This window comes from Miniopterus schreibersii (assembly GCF_964146895.1).
Source record: "Miniopterus schreibersii genome assembly, chromosome: 1".
Taxonomy (NCBI): Eukaryota; Metazoa; Chordata; class Mammalia; order Chiroptera; family Miniopteridae; genus Miniopterus; species Miniopterus schreibersii.
Genome location: NC_138101.1, coordinates 2351857 through 2372069, shown reverse-complemented (window position 1 = coordinate 2372069; position 20213 = coordinate 2351857). Strand labels below are relative to the sequence as shown.

Genomic DNA, 20213 nt, shown 5'->3' with positions numbered 1-20213 from the left:
ATCCCACAACCAAAGATAGGTCCTGTAAATAAATAGATGGTAGGTAGGTGAATGTGGATAGAGGCACACACACAAATATATATAATTTCCTCCCAGTCTCTTCTCTTCTTTCGTTAGGATATGTATTACATTTTCACATTTTCTTCTGATTTTAAAAAATATATACTTGTTATAGAGCATTTGAAAAACACATAGAAATACCAACAAAACCCCTGTACCCCAAGGTCACAGCTGTCATTTTTGTATTTCCTTGTAGTGTTTTCAAATTCATGTGCAGCCTGCCCATTTCTCTGACTGTAGAAGTGACAAGGTCTCGTTGCCGAACATTCAGAAACGGGGGTTAGGAAAACGGAGGACCAGGCCAGGCCGGTGGGTGGTTCAGATCCCAGAAGAGCCCAAGGCGGAGTCAGAGCCGCCGCCCTCCAGGAGGGACCCGGCCGGAGCTCCGTTTAGAAGCTGTGGGGACAAGGTCTTTGGTGCTGGAGACCAGAGGGCCTGGGCTGGTGTGGACAGGGAAACGGTGCGTCGGGTGCTTTATACACACCGCCTCCCCCACCGCCCTCTCCCCAGTGCTCCTAAGTTGGGAGCCTAGGCTTAGGCAAGTGCCTCACCCCCAGGCCCACACGGTGACAAATGACAGACAGTGCTGGGTCCCAGGCCTGGGGACTCTGGCGGGACAGCACCTGGTCCACGGCCCTGCAACCTGGGCTGGTCCCGCCCGGCCCTGGCCCTGGCATCCCTGCTCCAAGCCTCAGGTGGCCCAGGGCAGACGAGGGCACCTCTGCTCACAGCAGCACCCTGGGGCGGCCGGAAGGTGAAGCCCCCTGCCCAGCGTGGGGCCCCCTGGGCCCTCAGAGTGGCCCCAGCCACTGCCCTGAGTTTCAGGACGGACCTGTAGGCGAAACCGGCGCCTGCTGCCTCCTGGAGCCTGGAACCCGGCCACTGGGCTGCACGGTTGCCTCTGGACTGGATTCTCTGGAGCCAGGAAGGGAAGAGCCTGCGAGCCCCCTGCCGAGGGCCCCCGATCGCCTGGGGCTGGGGTCAGTGGAGGCGAGGGGAGCCCCGGAAGATGCTCTGAGAAGAGGGAGGCCTCCCGGTGCCCGCGGCTGCCCGGAGGAGCGCGGGGCGGGGCCGCGTACACACTTGTGCACACTCACTGACTCGTGCACTCACACACAGGCCCAGCCGGGTGTGGAGATAGCTCTGGCTGTGGGGCCCAAGTCCTGTGACTATCTAAGGATTAAGTGTAAGGCCTGACAGGGAACCCAGAAATGGACCCGCAGGCTGTGACCTGTCCGCGGGTGGACGGCGTCCTCCAGTGAGCGTCCAGTGCACGTGGACCTCGGCCGGAGCCTCACACCCGGTGCGGCGTGGGCTCGGATGGATCCCGGGCTTCAGCGCAAGTTGGAAAACGACAAGCCCTGTAGAAAAGGGAGGGGAAGTGTTGGGGGTCTAGGGCTTGGCAGAAAGCCCTTAGAGTTGACCCCAAAAACACCATCCATACAGGGAACCCGGTAAGTCGGACTTGGTCACAGTGAGACACTTGCTCTCCGAACGACCCTCCCTGGTGGGTACCTGAGAGGACAGAATACAGGGGACGTGTCCCCGCCGCGGACGCAGCGTGGACTGGTGCCCAGGCCGCGTGAAGACCTGGTGGCCCGGCCGGTGCGGCTCAGCGCCGAAAGGTCGCCAGTTTGATTCCCCGTCGGGGCGCGTGCCCGGGTTGTGGGCTCGGTCCCCGGTGGGGGGCGCAGGAGGCAGCTGATCGATGACTGTCATCGATGTATCTCCCTCTCTCCCTCCCCTTCCTCTCTTGAGAGATCAATAAAACAGGTCTTTAAGGCTGGTTAGAGCCCGGCAGTGAGAAACCAACAATCCAATCGGACAGTGAACAGGAGACAGGGGGACTTTCCTCCCTGGAGGGCGTGTGGGTGGCGGAGAAGCCAGACGTTCAGCATCATTAGCCGTCGGGAAACGCAGACGGAGCCACGGGCTGTCCCTGCGCACCTCTCAGAGTGACTAAAGTAAGAAACGGCGACAACCCCAAATGCCGGCCAGGACGTGGAGAAGCTGGGGCCCTCGGTGTGGCTGGCGGGGGCGTAGGATGGCACAGCCCCCTGGCCGACGCCTGGCAGTTTCTTAAGAACCAGAAGCCAGCAGATGTCAGGTGCCCTGCAGCGGCCACTCGCGGGCGTCCGTCCCAGAGGAGGAGGCCTGTGTCCGCACAAAAACTCAGACACGAGTGTCCACAGCAGCCGCCAGAAAGGGGCAGCGCCCAGAGTCCCCCGGGCGACGGAGACACACCCTGTGGTCCATCCGCACCGCAGGTCCTGCTCTGCCGCGAAGAGGACCGGACTGGGCGCCCCCACACCCCGGGCGAACCTCCAGAGAATGACGCCGGGCGTCCCCTAGTTTGTGGTCACCTCAGCCCAGCCTCTCGTCTTCACGGCCTTGTCTGCGTCCAGATCTCCGTGTCCTTCGTCACGACACCGGTCGCTGGGTCCGGGGCTCGTCTCCATCCAGTGGCCTCATCCTAACTCGTATCTGCAAGGACCCTATTTCCAAATAAGGCCACGTCCGGGTGGGCGTGGATTTGGGGGGGACGCACCCTCCAGCCCGTTCCCCCACGCTGGCAGAGGAAGTCGGCGTGGGTCACGCAAACGCACGCGCTCGGTGTTCAGGAATAAGGGTGGCTCAGTGGTTAGCGATCACCCTGTTCCGTCGCCACCGCTAGGAGATGGTTTCCTGGGGGGACGGCGTGGCAGGAAGGGGGGACGGGGCGAGGGAGGGAGAAAAGGAGACTGAAGATGAGACCTCCTGCTGGAACGTTACTGCTTCCTTCCGTCCATTTGCCGTGACTCGGAGGCACGAACGGGGGTGCTTTAAAGGAAAGTGCCCGTGGTGGGGAGCACGCCGGAAAAAAATAGCCTGTGTGGGTGACTGATGCTGGGAGGAGGGCGCCGTCCGGGGGCGCACCCCCTGCACGGACGTGAGCGCCCGAGATCTCTCCTGGCACCGCGTGGCCTGAGGCAGAAGAAACCCTCAGGAAGCCCAGGGTCACAGGGGAAAAGCGGGTTTTCTCTGGTTCCTGGGAGACTTTAAGGGTCTCCACGCGCGTGCATCTTCCCAGGCCCGCGACCGAAGCCCCGGCCTGCGCCAGGCCCCTGGTCGCCCTCCGGCTCCTGACTCGGCCCCCGTGGTGTCCTGCCCTGTGGCGCAGACCTCAGCCTCGGCCCCTCCACCTCCTCCCTCCCTGCAGCTGGGTGTTCCCTCCAAAATGTGCACCCGGCCCCTGCTTCAGACTCCTGGGTTTCTAGAACCCTGGGCCGAGGCGGTCAGACGGCCCGCACTCCAGGCTGGGCCGGAGGGGCTGGGCCTGCCCCCTGCGCCCCAGGCCGAGTGCTTGGAGCACAGGAGCGAGGGGAGGAAGGAGCGAGTGAGCCCTGAGGTCCAGCGCCAAGCGCCTCGTGGTGTTTCCAACAGGGCGACGTCCTGACCACCAAGTACCAGGTGGACCTCGGGGATGGCTTCAAGGCCATGTCCATGAACCTCACGCTGAGACGGGAGCGCCTCCGGCACTGCTACAAGAGCCCCGGCGTCTACCGCGTGGCCGTCAGGGCGGAGAACGTGGCGGGGCGCGACGAGGCGGTGCTCTTCGTCCAGGTCAACTGTGAGTCACCGCGCCCTCGAGACCCAGAGTCGCTCCCTGTGACAGAGAGAACCAGGGCCTGGGGAGATGGAGGGAGCCCCTCAGATCCACCTACCCCGTCCTTAGGACTTGAGCCCAAGGGCAGGGAGGCAGGCGGGCTGGGCTCAGGTCCACACCCTGGTGGTCTGCACAGCAGGGTTGGTTGGTGGTGGTGATGGTGCTGGTGGTGATGGTGGTGGTGCTGGTGGTGCTGGTGTGATGTGGTGATGGTGGTGGTGGTGGTGGTGGTGGTGGTGGTGGTGCTGGTGTGATGGTGGTGATGGTGGTGGTGATGGTGGTGGTGGTGGTGGTGGTGGTGCTGGTGTGATGGTGGTGATGGTGGTGGTGGTGGTGGTGGTGCTGGTGTGATGGTGGTGATGGTGGTGGTGGTGGTGGTGGTGCTGGTGCTGGTGGTGGTGATGGTGGTGATGGTGGTGGTGCTGGTGTGATGGTGGTGATGGTGGTGGTGATGGTGGTGGTGGTGGTGGTGGTGGTGCTGGTGTGATGGTGGTGATGGTGGTGGTGATGGTGGTGGTGGTGGTGGTGGTGGTGCTGGTGTGATGGTGGTGATGGTGGTGGTGATGGTGGTGGTGATGGTGGTGGTGGTGCTGGTGTGATGGTGGTGATGGTGGTGATGGTGGTGGTGGTGGTGGTGCTGGTGTGATGGTGGTGATGGTGGTGGTGGTGGTGGTGGTGGTGGTGCTGGTGTGATGGTGGTGGTGCTGGTGGTGATGGTGGTGGTGATAGTGATGGTGGTGGTGATGGGGTGGTAGTGACGATGGTAATGAAGGGAGGTGTGTTGGTGATGGTGTGATGATGGTGATGGTGGTGGTGGTGATGGTGGTGGTGGTGATGGTGATGATTGTAATCATGGTGGTGTTGGTGGTGGTGACAGGGTGGTAGTGACTGTGGTAACAAGGTGGGGGGTGGTAATGGAGTTGAGGATAACAGTGACCAACAGCCTCTGAAAAGCCAAGTGCCCGATGCCCTCTAATCCCTGACCTTTTTCGGGACCTGCAGCCCCCCTGCGGGCCCTCTACCTTGAAGTGGTTCCTGTCATTGGCATCAACCAGGAGGTGAACCTCACAGCCGTGCTGCTGCCCCTGAACCCCAACCTCACTGTCTTCTACTGGTGGATCGGCCACAGCCTGCAGGTTTGCTGACCCCAGACCGCCGGAGGCCCCTGCTTCCCATAGGCTCCGCCTCGGGGTGGAGAGCGAGGGCAGGATGCTGCCCCAGGTGTGGGGCAGAAGGACAGTGTGTGACACTGTGGAGCTGAGTGAGACCCACCTTTCCTGCCAGCTGTGTCCAAGTGCGGTTGACACAGGATGAATCAGACCAGGCCCTGCCTCCTCCCCAGGGAAGATGTGAACAGAGGAGGTGACCCAAGTTAGGGAGTGACAGGTGCCACAGGAAGAGGGCTGGTAAGGTCGCCGGGAGCTCCAGGGGAGACAAGGCCAGTTCTAGTCTAGGGGAAGGATGGTCAGGGAAGGCTTCATGGAGGAGGGGTCACTGGGGCTGCACCTGAGCTCAGCAGCCTCGGAGCCCGTGGACAGATGCCTCGTAGGAGGTCCTGGGGCTTTTTCAGGGCCTGGCTGCTCACCCTTGGGCTGGGTGGGGGCCTCAGGACCCAGGGAGAAGCATCCTTCATTCACACAGCCAAGTGCAGCCCTACACCCCTAAGCAGAAGGCCCCCGAACAGCACTGAGGGCCCAGACACCAAGGCCAGGCAGGGAGGGTCTGGGCTCCCTACGGTGCTCCCTGGAGGGGGCAGGTCTAGGAAGGGGTTCTGGCTCTGGGTTTGAATCGCACCTCAACCCCTTTTAGCCGAGCCCTTCGGGCTGTCATTGCACTTCCCAGAGCCTCTGTCCCCATCTGTGAGGTCCCAGACAGTGCTGTCACCAGTCCTGATGGGTGCACCCCAGCCCCAGGCTGGGTGCTGAGCCGGGCGCCAGGCCACAGCTGAGTGGGGCTGGGAGGGTGGGTTGGGGTCAGTGCAGAGGCCCAGACCGAGGCCCCATTTACACCTCATTTGTCCACATAGGAGGGCTCAGGACAGTCTGGAAGGACGTGTGTCCATGCAGGTGTCCTGGGGCCTCCCCATGCCCCGGGGAGGGCAGGGGACAGGGTTCTCAGTGCAGCCCTGGGCCGCTGACCGACCATAGGGCCAGCTCCCCCCAGGCCACGGCCGGGGCTTGGCCCTGACCCTGCTTGTGCCCTGCAGCCCTTGCTGTCCCTGAACAACTCCGTGACGACGCGGTTTGTGGCCCCGGGGGACGTGCGTGTGACGGTGCAGGCAGCCTGCGGGAACTCGGTGCTGCAGGACTCCAAGGTGGTCCGCGTGCTGGGTGAGTCCCCTGGCCAGGCTTGGGCAGCGCCCCGCCAGCTCGTCCTGCCTCGGTCCGCGTCGGCCACCTGGGGCCAAGCTCTGCCGAGATGCCTTTCCGATCGGTGTCCCGCTAATCTGTACGCAGGGGGCCCTGTGACCCTCCTGGGAGACATTCCCGTGGAAAATGACTCTTAAGAGCGGCAGCCCCCCCCCACCTGCCCCCGCAGCTTGCGGTGGCCTCATGGTCACACCCAAAACTCAGTTTGCTTTAAGAACGGCCTGTCCTGGGGACAGCGGCCGTCGGTTAGATATTAGGGGCCGCCCTTGGCCGCTCCCTCGTTCGCCAACATTTCCCAGGCTGGGCCCAAGCTTTACAACAGCCCTCACCGCCCCCGTTGTGAGATGTGTGGGGTTGTTTTCATTGATACACACCAGCGGTGGAACTGCCGGATCATACGGTCGTTCTATTTCTGATTTTCTGTGGAACGTCCGCACTGTTTTCCACGGTGGTTGCACCATTTGCAATCCCACCAGCGGCGCCCAGGGCTCCCTTTCCCCACGCCCTCCCCAGCGCTTACCTTGTGCATTTTTGATGGTACCTTCCTGACAGGTGCGAGGCGATACCTTGCTGCGGTTTTGGTTTGCGTTTCCCTGGTGCTTAGTGACGCTGAGCCCCTTTTCGGGGGCCTCTTGGCCACCTGTGTCCTCCTTGGAAAGAACTGTCTGTTCAGATCCTCTGCCCCCCACCCCCTTTTCTAAATTGATTTGTTTGTCTGCTATTAAGTTGTACGAGTTCTTTACATTTTGGATATTAACCCCCCATCAGACACATTTTCTGCCATTTGGTAGGTCGCCAGTTCATCTCGTCGATGGTCCCCTTTGCTGGACAGACGCTTTTAGGTTGACGTAGTCTCACGTGTTTATTTTTGCTTCGGTTGCCTTTGCTTATGGTGTCAAATGAAAAAAAAAATCACCAAGATCAGTGCCAGGAAGCGAACTGGCAGCCTGTTTTCTTCTAGAGGTTTCGTGGTTCCAGGTCTTATGTAAACTCTAATCCGCTTTGAGGTAGTTTTCCTGTGGTGACGGTGGGGCCGAGTCTCGTTCTTTGGCAGGTGGCTGTCCGTTGCCCTTGAATATTCTTGGCTTCTCTGTCACGGATTAAGTGACCGTGGAGGCATGAGTTTATTTCTGGGCTCTCTGTTCTGTCCCAGTGAGCGATGTGTCTGTTTTCATGCCAGTACCACACTGTTTTGATTTCTGTAGCTCTGCAGTATAGTTGTTTGGAATCGGCAGGACGCATCCGGCTTTGTTCTTTCTCAAGATGGCTTTGGCCCTTCATGGGCTTTTGAGGTTTAATACAAATTTTAGGGTTGCTCTGTTTCTGTGAAAAAAGCCACTGGAATTTTGATAAGGATTGTGTTGAATCTGTAGATTGCTTTGAGCAGTGCGGACATTTTAAGAATATTCATTCTTTCAACCCATGAACACAGAATATCTTTCTTTTTATCTGTGTCTCCTTCAGTTTCTTTCATCAGTGTCTCATGGTTTTCAGGGTACAGGTCTGTCACCTCCTTGGTGAAATTTGTTCCTAGGTATTTCATTCTTTTTGATTCAGTTGTAAATGGGATTGTTTTCTTCATTTCTCTTCCTGATGGTTACTTATTAGTGTGTAGAAACCCAATGGATTTCTGTGTATTGGTTTTGTATCCTGCAGCTTCACTGAATTCGCTTCAGTTCTGACAGTGCTTTGGTGAGTCTTTCGGGTCTTCTATACACACTATCACGTCATCTTCCCAGTGTGGATGCCCATCGTGAGCTGTTGAGCTCACAGTTCACCAGCGCTGGGCCCTGGAGCCCCTCATCCCCACAGCTCCTCCTCCCACTTTACATGTGAGGAAACCGAGGCCCTGGAGGAACATGGAGAGATTGCGTTAGCTGGGCTCCCGGTGCTGGGCTCTTCTCGCCACCCCCGCTGTGGCTCTAGAACAGGCCTCTGAGTCAGAGATCTCGAGAATGTGAGAGAAAAAGGAGGCAGGGCCTCTGCCCTTAGGGACTCTTATTCTGGTGGGGGTACCAGCCCAGTCAAAGTCCACGGATCCCTGGGGGACAGGAGGCCAACCTTGCAGGGTGTGTACGTGCTTGTAAGTTAACGGGGCAGGTTCGGCACGTGCCAGGCCCCGGTCAGTGCTGTCCTCTGATCCTCTATCGTCCTTCTCATCACTGTCGTGATTGTTGTTACTAGATGGCGGCCGATGGCCGGACGCTGCCCGGGATCTTGGTTTGCGACAGTGAGCCATGGGGCCGGCCCGGGCCACCCGCCCGGAGGGCAGAGCCAGGCTGCCCGACTGACCGGCCCCCCATCTGCCTCTCCCCAGATCAGTTTCAGGTGGTGCCTCTGCAGTTTTCCAAGAACCTGGACACGTACAACCCCAACACCCCCGAGTGGAGAGAGGACGTCGGCCTGGTGGTCACCTCGCTCCTCGCCAAGGTGTGCCCCTCCCCCCAGTGTGACGCGTTCCCAGCACTGCAGGTGCCTCAGAAAAGCTGGGGTCCCCCGGGACCTCCAGGGCAGAGCAGAGGGCGTGGCTGCCCCACAGCCACGGGGATCCGGCCTTCAGCCTGCTGGTGGGCGCTGAGTAGCCAGCTCGGCCAGCGCCGTGGCTCGGGAGGACATGAAGCTGGGGTCCCCGTGAGAGGAGGCACAGGCCTCACCCTCTGTACACATACTGAGCACCGGCTGTTTGCACAGGACCCAGCTGCTGTCCTCCAGTGGCCCAGAATCCCTTTAAACCAGTTTTCTCTTCTGGGCCAGACCCTGGAGACAGAGAAGAACGGGTGTGGTGGGTGCCCTTGGGCAGCCCAGAAAGCACGCAGGCTGTGCATCCGAGTGGGCGTAGGACACACGAGGCCCTTGGTCCCTGCCGAGTGAAAGCCTGCCCCCTAGTCCCCAAGCTTGTCACAGGCTGAGGCCCACTCTGGCCATGCCGCCTCTCAGCCCATTAATAATGCTGGTAGTATTGTCCTGGGCGTTGAAGGATGAATAGGAGCTTGCCAGATAGAAGTGCATGGACTGTGACTTCCAGGAGGCAGAGAGGCCTGCATGAGCTGAGCTTTGTGGGTTTGGAAGGACATTAGCCAGGGAGGGGCCAGGGACGGTGGCCACGGTGTGAGGTATGGACTGGAGGCATGGACTGTGAGGGATGGCCTGGCCAAGCGGAGGCTGGTATGGGAGGCAGGGCCGAGCACCCAGGAGAGCTGGACTGTCGGTGGTGATGCAGGGCTGCTGTCGGGCTGTCGGGCTGTCCCCGTGGTGTGTGGGGTCAGGAATAGCTTGCAAGACAGAGAACCGGGACCTGGACAGGCCACGAGCGGGGAGAGGGGATTCCCAGGGGCTCTCGAGTGTGGGGGAGACAGAGGAGGCGTATGGATCAGTGTCTTGTCTTTGTCCCGCAGGAGACTGGCATCCCCAAGGAGCTGCTGGTGACGGTGGTGAAGCCGGGGCTGCCCACCTTGGCCGACCTGTATGTGCTCCTGGCCCTGCCCAGGCCCACAAGGAAGCGGAGTGTCACGGGTGACAAGGTATCTGCTGTGGCCACTAGACTGGGTCCTCCCTGCCCCGCAGAGGGTTTGGTGACAGTTCTCAGCAAGCGTGGAAATCTCAGTGGCTCATTTCTCAAGAGTCACAGCTGACTTAGGACTTGGTGCTGGGCCCCCTCCACCTTGTGGCTCTGCCTCTGCACCCATGGGGCCTCTGCGGTCACTGTGTCGGGGAGTAGGGGCGTGGGGGCACCAGGGCGCCCCAGGTGGACACGCGCCACTTCCTGTCCCATTCCATCAGCCAGAACTGGGCACATGGTCCCAGCCATCCTGCGGGGTGCTGGGGACGTGGGACACGTGGGGCACAGGGGTCAGAACAGAGCGGCCGTCAGCCCCATCAGTGAGCAAACGTCCTCGGTGCACAGGACAACTTCCCAATGGTGGCCCTCGCCAGGGAGGGAAGGTGACAGGCGCGGCCGGGGCTCACGGGTGACCAGGACGTGGAGTCGCTGCTGGGCGTGTAAACTGGCCTCTTCGGAAAACGGTCTGGCCGTTCGTCACGAAGTTAAACAGTGACGGGGACATCACAGGGCCACTCCTGTGATGTCGGTTCAGCGAGCGGAGAGCCCTGAACACGTCCCAGCAGCATTATCCAGAGGCCCCGACGCGGACCGGCCCAGACGCCCGTCGGTGGGTGAGGGATGGAGCGTGGGCCAGCCGCACGGCGGAATGTTACTCGGCCGCGAAAGGGAGGGAAGCTCTGGCACGGGCCACACCCCGAGTGAGCCTTGAAAACGGTGCCGAGTGGGAGGCCGGATGTGAGAGCCACCGGTTCAGTGACTTCATTTCTGTGGACCGTCCAGAGCAGGCAGATAAAGGGAGGAGGCCAGGGGCCGGGGGCGGGGGTGAGTGACAGCTAGTGGGCGTGGGATGGCCTCATAACTTTGCAAATACACTAAAACCACGGGACTCTGCGCTTTAAAAAAGTGTTTTATCTCAAAAAAAAAGAAAAGGCTCAGAGCCTCAGTAGCCCCTGGGCTCATCATGGTGACAGATGCTCATGGGGTGGTCTGGAGAGAGTGCCCTGCACCAAGGTGGGTACAGCACCCGCCGCGGCACCTCTTGGGGTGGAGGTGGCATCCCGTTTCCTAGGTGAGGGACGTGAGGCTCCGCGAGGGCCACCATCAGGAAGGACAGCGGGCGTGGAGCCCTGTCGCTCTGGCTGCAGACCCTGCTGCCAGCCTGCCTCCCGGGGTCCTGTGAGTGACCCTCAGCATTTTCCAAAGGGCGTCCACACCTCCACACCGGCGCCTGCGGGCCCCAGACTTGCCAGGTGTCTCTGGGGCTGGGACGGTGGCAGGTGGAGAGTGTCTGTGCCCATTTCTCAGAGGAGAACCGACAGCTCAGCACAGCTCCGGGGGGGCGGTGGGAGCCCCAGCTGAAGCACAGGCCTTGGGGACCTCATGGGGCACAGGGCACCCCGGCCACCAGCTCTCTGGACCAGCTCCCCGCGTGGAGGGAGACGCGCCTCCTACAGCGTCAGGTGCCCCAGAGCTGAGAGTGGAAAGGAGCGGAGGCGAGGGGTCGCGGGGCGCCCTGTCCCCATTTTTCCTGAGTGCTGAAGGAAACCTCACACCCAAAGACGGCAAAAAACCATGGCGATGCATGGTCGCGGCCAGTGGCACACGGCCGGGCCCTTCCTGTGCCGAGCGCAGGGAATCCTCACCGTGACCCTCCAAACACAGAGGTGCAGCGATGCTCCCACCGCCTGTGACACCAGGACCAGGTGTCTCCGGAGCCTGCAAGCCCAGGCTCTGCGGGCTTGTCACCTGCACGTCCCCCATGCAGGACCCGCATCCCGTGAGCAGGGGGTGGCCTCCTGGCGGCTCAGGCGCTGAAACGCTGCCCAGGAGCCTGCTTGCCCCGGAGGACGCAGGCTCCCTGGGGCGTCCCACCTGAGGCAGGCACCCGGGCAGGGGGCTGAGGACGCCATCCGGCGAGGCCTTCCTCCCCGCACACCGCTCACTGCGCCCACTGTGTAGAGAGAGGACACCTGCGGGTCCCCTTGATGCCCCCCGTGGGTCCCCAGGCCTCACTCCCCCCTCTGTTTGCAGAGACTCACGGCCGTCCAGCAGGTGCTGAGCGAGCAGAAGATCAGCTTCCTCCTGCGGGCTGGGGTTCGGGTCCTGGTGGGCCTCAGGGACGCAGACACAGGTGAGAGGCCAGCGGCCGCCCCGGCCTGGGCTGGGCTGGCCTGCAGGGGGCACGGGGCATGTGCAGGCCCCCCGGACGATGCCCGTCACTGCAGGAACAGGGGACAGGGGACCTTCGGCTGCCCACCCGCCGCTCCTGGCTGGGTGATCGCCTCCAATTAAAATGGGGCCAGACCCAGGGCCCGCGAGCCCCTCTCCGCAGCTGCCACCAGAGCTCTGATTCTAAGGGTCTCGGGTGATCTCTGCCCCCCCCCCGCCGTGGGACTGTCCTCTCTGGTCAGTGTCTTTCCCCTTCTGGGTAAGGGTCTTCCACAGCGGGGGTGGTCTTTGTGCTTCAGAACAACACCCCCCCCCCCGGAGGAGAGCGGCAGGTGCTCCCCACGCGGCGCAGACATGGACGGAGCGGTCTGTCCACCGTCTGGGCGAAGGACCAGGCCACGTACACAGAGCCCTGGGCCCAGGACTCGACTCCCTCCCACGCAGCCCATCCCCGAGCCCCACGGGAGAACCGGGCTCTGATGTGACCCCCTCCTGTCCAAGGAGGCGGACGGCGCCCAGGCAGGCAGGGGGCGGGCGCAGCCCATCTGACTGCTCGCGGCTCCTCTTCCCAGGTTCTCAGAGGCTGGGAGTGAAGGGCAGCTACTGGGTGGTGACCGTCCTGGTGGTCATCGGACTGTTCCCCGTGGGAGCCGTCATCCTCTACAAGTTCAAAAGGCAAGGCCCCCGCCCTCCCTCCACAGGGGTGGCGGCCAGACCCTGGGGGGGGGGGAAGTTGCCAGTGCCCAGGGTGGGCTCCAGGGTGGGCGGCACTCTCGTTCTGACTCCCCCTCAGGCCCCCTGCTTCTCACAACCCAGTGAGCGTCCATCCCTCTTCCTCTTGCTCCCCACCCTCAGTGGTAGCCCAGGCTCAGAGAGGTTAAGTTAGGTGCCCAGGGCCACACAGCTTGGGGAGCAGAGGAGTGTGGACCTGACCAGGTCCATCCATGCTCCTTCCCACGCTCAGCACGGGGCTCCAGGGTGCAGATGTGGGGGGGCTGCACGGGGACCCCAGGGTAGCGGTGGGACACTGCCCTCCCAGAATCACTGGGCAGTGGGGAAATGAGAGACCCTCTCCCCATAACAAGTCCTCGGCCGGTCACCAGGGAGACTGACCGGCTGTAAGCACCCGTGTGCTTCGGGAGCTCGCAGCAGGGAGGGCTTCCTGGAAAAGGTGTCTTGGAGCAGAGAAGGGGCGGGAGACGAGACCTGAGTGTGTCTGTCCCACACGGGGTGGTCCGGGGCCCAGCTAGGGGCACCAAGGGGCAGCAGCCTGGGCGGAGCCCTGAGCCCCCACCTCCACTCGCAGGAAACGCCCTGGCAGGACGGTGTATGCCCAGATGCACAACGCGAAGGAGCAGGAAATGACCAGCCCCATGAGCCACAGCCAGGACGTCCAGAGCGCCGTCCAGGGTGAGGAGTTTATAGATGGTGACCTCGACTCTCAGACTCTAGGTAACGCCCGCCCCAGAAACCCACCTCCCCACCCTCCTGGGGGCCCCCCAGCCAGCAAAGTGCGCAGGACGCAGGCCCAGCCTACCGTGCGGGGTGTCCCCCCCATCTGGCATGATGAGGCCCGTGGGCGCTGGGACACCGTGCCCGGCAGCCCCTGAACACTCAGAGGGCAGGGAGAGGACGGGGCTGGTTTCCACAAGGAAGCGAGGCCTCTCCCATAGTCACCCCCTCCGCCCCCAGCCCCTCCTGCTCCCTGAGCATCTGCTTGGGGACATCACCACCTGTGCCCAGCACGTCACAGCTTACACAGCGTTTTGTTAGCGTGACCTCGCTCCCTCCCGACGGGGCTCCTGGCACTGCCCCGCGGGCCCCGCCTCAGCGTCCACGTCGGTCACTGCCTGTTCTCGCGTGGCTCTGGGTGACCGGGCTCAGCCACGCAGCCCTCTCGGGGACTCTTGTGAGGTTGGCGCCAGAGGCTGGGGAGGAACCGTACCAAAGCTTCCTCACCCGGGTGTCTGGCCGTGAACGTGGGCAGCCTGCCTGTGGCCTCCGAGTGGCTCGGGCTCCCTCACAGCGTGGCGGCCACGTGCCCGGTGACAGTCTAGCACCGCTGCTTGCGTCCTGCTCTGTAGGTGGAGCAAATGCAGAGCTTGTCCATCCTCCGGGGCAGGGGACATGGACTCCTTTCCTGTGGGATAGGGGCCAGGCCACGTAGGAGGAGGGACACAGGCCCCCATTACAGCCCCTCCTTTCACGACTGGGGAAACTGAGGCTCAAACCAGCGGCCTCTTGGTTCATGGGTTGACACTCAACCACTGAGCCACACCAGCGGGACCTGTCTTCACTTTTTAAGTGATTGAAAGTGAGGCTCAGAGGGGGGGCACCCGGGGCACACGGCGGACAGTGCCCTTGAATCCACACCCGGGTCAGCCCAGGTCCCTCACCTTGGTGGGGTCCCTGACTCTTTGTAGGATGGGCCCATCTCCCCCACACCATCAGCCAGGTGGGCTCCTCGCGGGGTGACGTGGCCTTAGCCTCTTGGGACATGATGACTCCACTTCCCGAGCACCAGGCCCGGAGCCTCCCAGCCGTCCCCTAGCTCACTGCCCATGGCAGGCGGCTGTCACGTGTCCATTTGACAGATGAAATAGCTGAGGTTCAGAGTCACTCCGCTGATAGGAGGTGGAGCCAGAGTCCAGCCTGACTCCAGCTCCAAATCCAGTGCCCCCCACCCCCACCCCCGCCCCCACCCCCACCCCCCGCTACAGCCCCAGGTCATCACCCGTGTACCTGAGAAGACTCCTCCCCCAGGTCTCTCCACCCAGGGCCTCAGTGGTCAGAGAGTCGGGGCTCGGGGGCCACGCTCCCGCCCATGCGGCCCAGCCCCACAGTTGGCTGCAGAGGCTCTGAGAGGCCCGGGGCCTCCCAAGCCTGGGACAGAGGGCACTGGTCCTGGGGGTGAGAGCGCCCTCTCCTGCCGGGGGGACCCTGAGACAGTGGCCGGGTGGTAATAACAGCTCATTGTAACCAAGCGCCTAGTGTGTGCCAGACGCTGCTCGAGGCCTCAGTGCATCTTCCATCACAGTCCCCACTGCGGTCCTTTAAGGGTGGTGCAACTATGACCCCCATGTGACAGGTGACAAGCAGAGGCCCCAAGGTGGTGACAAGAAGTCTCCCCCACAGTCAGGCTCATGACCCCTCACCGCCCGTAGCCTGGCTGGTGCCACAGAGCGGGGGGTGGGGGACCAGCTCCCCAGAGCAGCCCCGGGTCCCAGCCTCAGCACCTTCCCCGGGCCACTCAGCCGTCCCGCTGTCATAACCCAGCCCCCCCCCAGACCGCCCGTCACCTCTGCATTGCTGACATCACTGTGCCCCTCTCTTTTGCCACCTCCGGCCACGCCATGCTGGGCTGCAGTGCCCTCTGCCCGGGGGGGCACAACCCCTCCTGCACCCCCTGCTGCCAATGTCCGGGTCGGCCGGCTGCAGGTCAGCGGGCGCGGCAGGTGGTGGCTGGCCGACGCCTCGCCTCCGGAGGCCTGTGGGGTCCACTGCGTGGGATGGCGCCGGGAGCACCCGCTCAGCCACCCACCGGAAGCTGGCGACCCCGCCACCTACACACCTTGTTCAGGCACCACCCTCCCCGCATTACCAAGGCCACCCTGTCCTGCACGACCCTGCCTTACCCCCTGTGCCCCCCAGCGGCGGCCTGTGTTCACGAGAGGGCATCTCTGTTTCCCAGGGAACCACTCGGGCGTGGTCCTCAGCATCAACTCCCGAGAAATGCACAGCTACCTGGTGAGCTGATGCCTGCAGAGGCCTCCTCTCCCCTCTCCGTGGTCCCATCCCGTGGAGGGAACAGAGCCATACACGTGGCCGGTGCCCATGCTGGGACTGGCATCCCCTCCAAGGCCTGCGGAAAAGCCACCGCCTCCAGCTGTCCCCACGCAAGGCGACAGATGCCCCCGCCTCTGCTCAGTTCCCAGGATGCACGGGGCCTGCTGACCGCTACCCTCCCTGGACACCAGGCCCAAGGCCCCCCCACCCCGACTCTGGGCATGTCTCTGCCCCTGGACCCTGTGAGGCTGCCCTGGCTGCTCCATACCCCACGGTCCCTGCTGAGGCCTGACTTCTGGTGGCCAGGGCAGGTCTGCTGGGGGACAGAGAGGTGAGCCCGCCTGGCTCCCACCCTCCCGGAACCACAGACCAGCTCAGCGGCTGGCCCGCCGCTCCGCCCTGCACAGGGACACAGGCCCTTCACACCCCCACCAGGAGGGCGGCTCCCGCCTGCACGGCCCGAGGCCGCCCACCCCAGGCCCTGCCCTGCCACCCACCGTGTCCCTTGCTGCCCCTCTTTTTAAACAGCAGGAAATGTAAATACCTCTCTAGGTAGCTGTTGGCATTTTGTTCAACTTTCTATTTTTATGGCCAACTGGCGGGCACCCAGGTGGCTGTCAGAGCCCCGTTCTCGGGAACACTCTTCCTAGAATGCCCAGGGCTGCTCCTTGGCACCGTTTCTCCCAGGCCAAAGGGGCAGAGGCTGCCCCGGATCTTCCCCCTGGGAGCCTGGGGCCTGAACCTCCACAGCCAGCCAGCAGGAGGCGCCCTCCTGCAGGCGCCCCGCCTCCCAGTGGCAGGTGGGACCGGGCGGAGACCCCAATTCTGCTGCACTTCTTAGAGCTTCAGGGACCCATATAAAAACCCAGGAATCAGAGAGGTTTAGGATTGGGGGGGGTGGTTTAGGGTTGTTCCCCTCATGAAATAGAGAAACTGAGGCCCAGAGAGGGGAGTCTTTCCCGAGGCCACACAGCAGAGGGTGGCAGAGGTGCCCCCGGACCAGCCCTCTGCCCCGGGCAGTGAGTCCATTCACACAAGGGCCACATCAGGGATGCTGCCTCGGCTACATGTGAATATATGGGAGGGGGCACTCAGTCTCCCCCTCCCCTCACTGTCCCCCCACACAGGGCGCCCAGGTGGCCTGGCCTTTCCCAGGGGAACACCAGAGCCCCGGCTAGTAACCTGCTGGCCTGTTTGGGCAAGTCCAGAATGAAGCCTGGGGGACATTAACCCGAGTCCCTGTGGGAGGGGAGGCCAGGGGGTGGAACCTCACACCCTGGATGGAGTGGGGGATCCCTCCAGTCCATTGCCCCGTGTCACAAATGGGGACTCCCTGTGGGCCCCTCTCCCCACCCCTGCCCACCAGCTGGGGCTCCTGGGCGCCTTCTCCAGGGGTCATCCCGCAAGTTGTCCTGGAGACCCTCCTTAGAGACCGGTGGGGCCTGAGGCCCCGGGCGGGAGGGGCCGAGGATGGTGTGAGAAGAGGCTGGGCTCTCAGACCTTTGCCACAAGCCCCCCTTCCCTGCCCAGCCCACCTGCAGCCTCCAAAGACACCTTAGGGGAGCCCTGTGCCCCGACATCCACCCCGCCTGACTGTCCCACGAGTGTCAGGCACCATTCAGCCCCAAGGCCAAGGTCAGCATGGAGTCCTCTGGACACAGCCCCCCGCCCCACCTCACCAGTGCCTACGGGTGACCACCCCCTGACCTGTAACCACTCGACTCCGTTCTCTCTGCTGCTTGGGTAGGGTTTGCCCTTGGTTATTGGTGTTTCTCTTCTATCTTACGTCATTATTTCTATTAAGAGTATTTTAGGGGTGTGGACCTGGGAACCTGGGAATAAGGGGGCATCTGATCACCCCTGTGCTCCCCCATCCCACAGCCACGCAGGCCGACACGCAGGCCCCGGGCGCACCCGGTGACGCACCTGGGAGTGCAGCTGGTGTGCAGGGGCAGGGGCACCTGCCCGGGCCGCGCCCACACCTGGTATATGCACATAACAAAGACGCGATCGAGTCTTATTTTTCCTTTTTAAAAATCAATAAACCATTTGTGATGCTTTTAACAAAGATTAAACGAACATGACCAGTGTTTGCCTTACGATGAACCTCTGGGTGCCCGTCCCGAGAACTGTGGTCCCAGCGCCCCGCGGCCAGGCCCGTGGGAGGAGCCGGGAGCAGCCCTGACCCCGCAGGGGGAGGTGGCCCTGACAGTAACCTTCTCGGTCACCGGGGTCGCTGGATCAGGACGTGCCGGCCAAGCACGGGCGTCCTGGCCGGTTCTCGGAGGGCTCAGAGGCGTGCTGCCCGGTCCCCCACCCCACGGCCCGCAGCAGGGCTCCGCACCAGCCCACCGGCCGGATGAGGCCCAGGAGGTGCGGCCCGCAGCCTCTCGTCCGGCACGGTCACTGACGCCCCGTCAGACAGGCCACCGTGACCCTGAGAGGTGGCGACAGAACCAAGAGCACGTCCCAGTCACCTCCAAACACGACGGACCCAACCGCAAAACCGGCCAGGCGCCGTCGGCCTCACTGAGCCCCCTCTTTCAGGCCCGGTCCTCGCCTGCCCGGCTCCCGACAGCACCCAGCCTGGCTTCCGATTCCTCCCCAGAGCACCCTCACGGCCCCCCAGGAAATCAGGCCCCCAGGCACCTGTCACTGAGCCCCCAGTCCCCACACCCCCGTGACGTGCTGCTGGGCCTGCATTAGCACTAACCCAACCTGTCCAGCCGCAGGGGTGCCCCTGGGTCTCAGGGCGGGGACCCTGGCAGCACCCTCTGTGCCTACGTGGGCAGGGTGCCCCTCAGGGAGTGACCCGTCTGCCTGTGGCAGGCGCTGACCTCCTCCGTGGCCAGCGTTTGGGAGACCCGGCCCCAAGCTCAGTCAGTTCCGTGGAAGAAGGGAGACGTCCCCCACCTCCGGGGTGGGGGCTAGGCAGCCGCACCCCGGGTTTCACGAGCCGTGAAGACACCCCGTGAGCCTCAGGCTGCTGGAGCGATCGTTTCCCGGGGCCCAGGTGGCGAGGGCTCCGCGCAGCCGTTCCCAGCCTCCCCGGGGCCTCCCGCGTGATCCCGGGTCCCGGATGCCTCCGCCGTCACCCCGCCGCCTGCCCGCCGGGCCCAGTGGGTCTCGGGGCGGTGAGCTCAGGGTGCCAGCTTCGGGCACTAACGTGCACCAGCCCGGGTGTTTCAGCCACGAGTGCCCAGGGCTCACTGGCGCTCGCTTCATGGTGTAATTAGGTTGTTAACCACAGGCAGGACTGGGTTTGGCAGATGGCGCGTGGGCAAGCTCTTCAGGACTCGCCCCGGCGGCGCCGCGCTGGGCAGAAGGGACCACTGGCGCCGTTTGCAGCTGACGTGACTGCGGCCCGAATGCTGAGCTCTGTTAGGGACCCTCACAGGGTCCTCGGCTGAGCAGGTGGGGGAGCGGCCGAGCCTGCAGACACAGCGGGACGCGGGGGGCCATCGCCGTTAACAGGAGAGCTCCCACTTAGCGTCGCCCACGCGCCACGTCCAGGGGCACTCGCCACACGCGTGCATAAACCATGCTGGCAGCAGCCCCGCCAGACAGGTGCCCTTGTCCCCTCCCGTAGTCGAGGGCAGCGAGGCCCAAAGATACCCGAGTCGGGACTGGGGTGAACATCGCTGTGTGGCCAGGCCCGCCCCGGCCCGCCCGTCTCCCCGCAGCCACGGGGCCTCTGCGGGCGGGACCAGTGTCGGCTGGGAGGTGGCGGCCGCTGCAAAGTCGGGGGGCTGATGCTCCGGGGCTGCTGCGGTGAGTGACGGGGACGGGAGTGCGAGGGCTGTGCTGCAGGAACAGGGACAGGAGGTCACGGAAGGGGAGGAGTAGCCGGCGTACGTGACGTTCTCTAGAACGTTCTCGTGGCTCTGGCGCAGAATTGGGGCAGAGGCCGGGTGAAGGCGAGGCCAGGCTCGGCCTTGTGGGATGGTGTGCGGGTGGGAATAGGCAGTGGAGGGGACAGAGGGGCAGGGGGCGGGAAGGAGCCCGAGAGCAAGTGCGACGGGGGCAGGACCGAGTCCTGAGTGCGGGCGGGGGCCTCTCACCGGGAAGCGGCAGGAACACCTGGGCTGGGAGCTTAGCGTGGGGAGGGAGACGGGCTCGGGGAAGCGGGAGGGGCGTGAAGTCGCCCTCGGGAGGGTGAGAGAGGGTTGGATAAGGCAGCGTGGAGGCCCCGAGTTACAGGGAGACCTTTCGGGGGGTTGTTTCTCAGGCACATCCCACTGCTCAGGGGCAGGGCACGCAGGTGTCCTCAGGCCGCAAAGTGGCTGCAGCAGCTCCAGACTTGGCATCGTCTTTCCATGAAGTCTAGAGGCTCTGATCGGGTCACGTCGCCACCCCAGAAGGAATCCCTGGAGCTCGCTGTTTTCTCAGGGCCTGATACGCTGTCGGGGGCAGTGCACGCCACGCCGCCTTGAAGTCAAACGTGGGCAAGGACTCCTGGGCCGAATGCAGCGAGGGGGAGGCGCAGCGCGTGAACCGGGGCGCGCCTCGTTCAAGGGTAAGTAACAGAGGAAGGCAGCGGGAGCCCGGGTCAGGGCGCAGCCCCGCCGTCTAACCGGCGAGGCCGACCCCAGGTTCAGAGGAGAGGCACATTTTGTGGACG

The 20213-nt window shown here is 63.2% G+C and overlaps 1 protein-coding gene across 2 annotated transcripts in view; it reads left to right on the top strand.

Moving 5' to 3' along the window:
• SORCS2 (sortilin related VPS10 domain containing receptor 2) overlaps positions 1-20213 on the top strand; it is a gene marked incomplete at its 5' end in the record, with an annotated part of 364973 nt that overhangs the window by 232389 nt on the left and 112371 nt on the right. Inside the window, 9 exons of one of the 2 annotated variants that reach the window (XM_081130912.1) lie at positions 3484-3670; positions 4709-4842; positions 5913-6036; positions 8393-8505; positions 9471-9596; positions 11669-11768; positions 12379-12481; positions 13113-13216; positions 15498-16686. In XM_081130912.1, coding sequence (XP_080987038.1) covers positions 3484-3670; positions 4709-4842; positions 5913-6036; positions 8393-8505; positions 9471-9596; positions 11669-11768; positions 12379-12481; positions 13113-13216; positions 15498-15562 — 1056 coding nt within the window. In that variant the 3' untranslated portion in view covers positions 15563-16686. Of the gene's footprint in view, positions 1-3483; positions 3671-4708; positions 4843-5912; positions 6037-8392; positions 8506-9470; positions 9597-11668; positions 11769-12378; positions 12482-13112; positions 13259-15497; positions 16687-20213 lie in introns of both variants that reach the window. The other variant, XM_081130911.1, reaches the window with a different exon arrangement.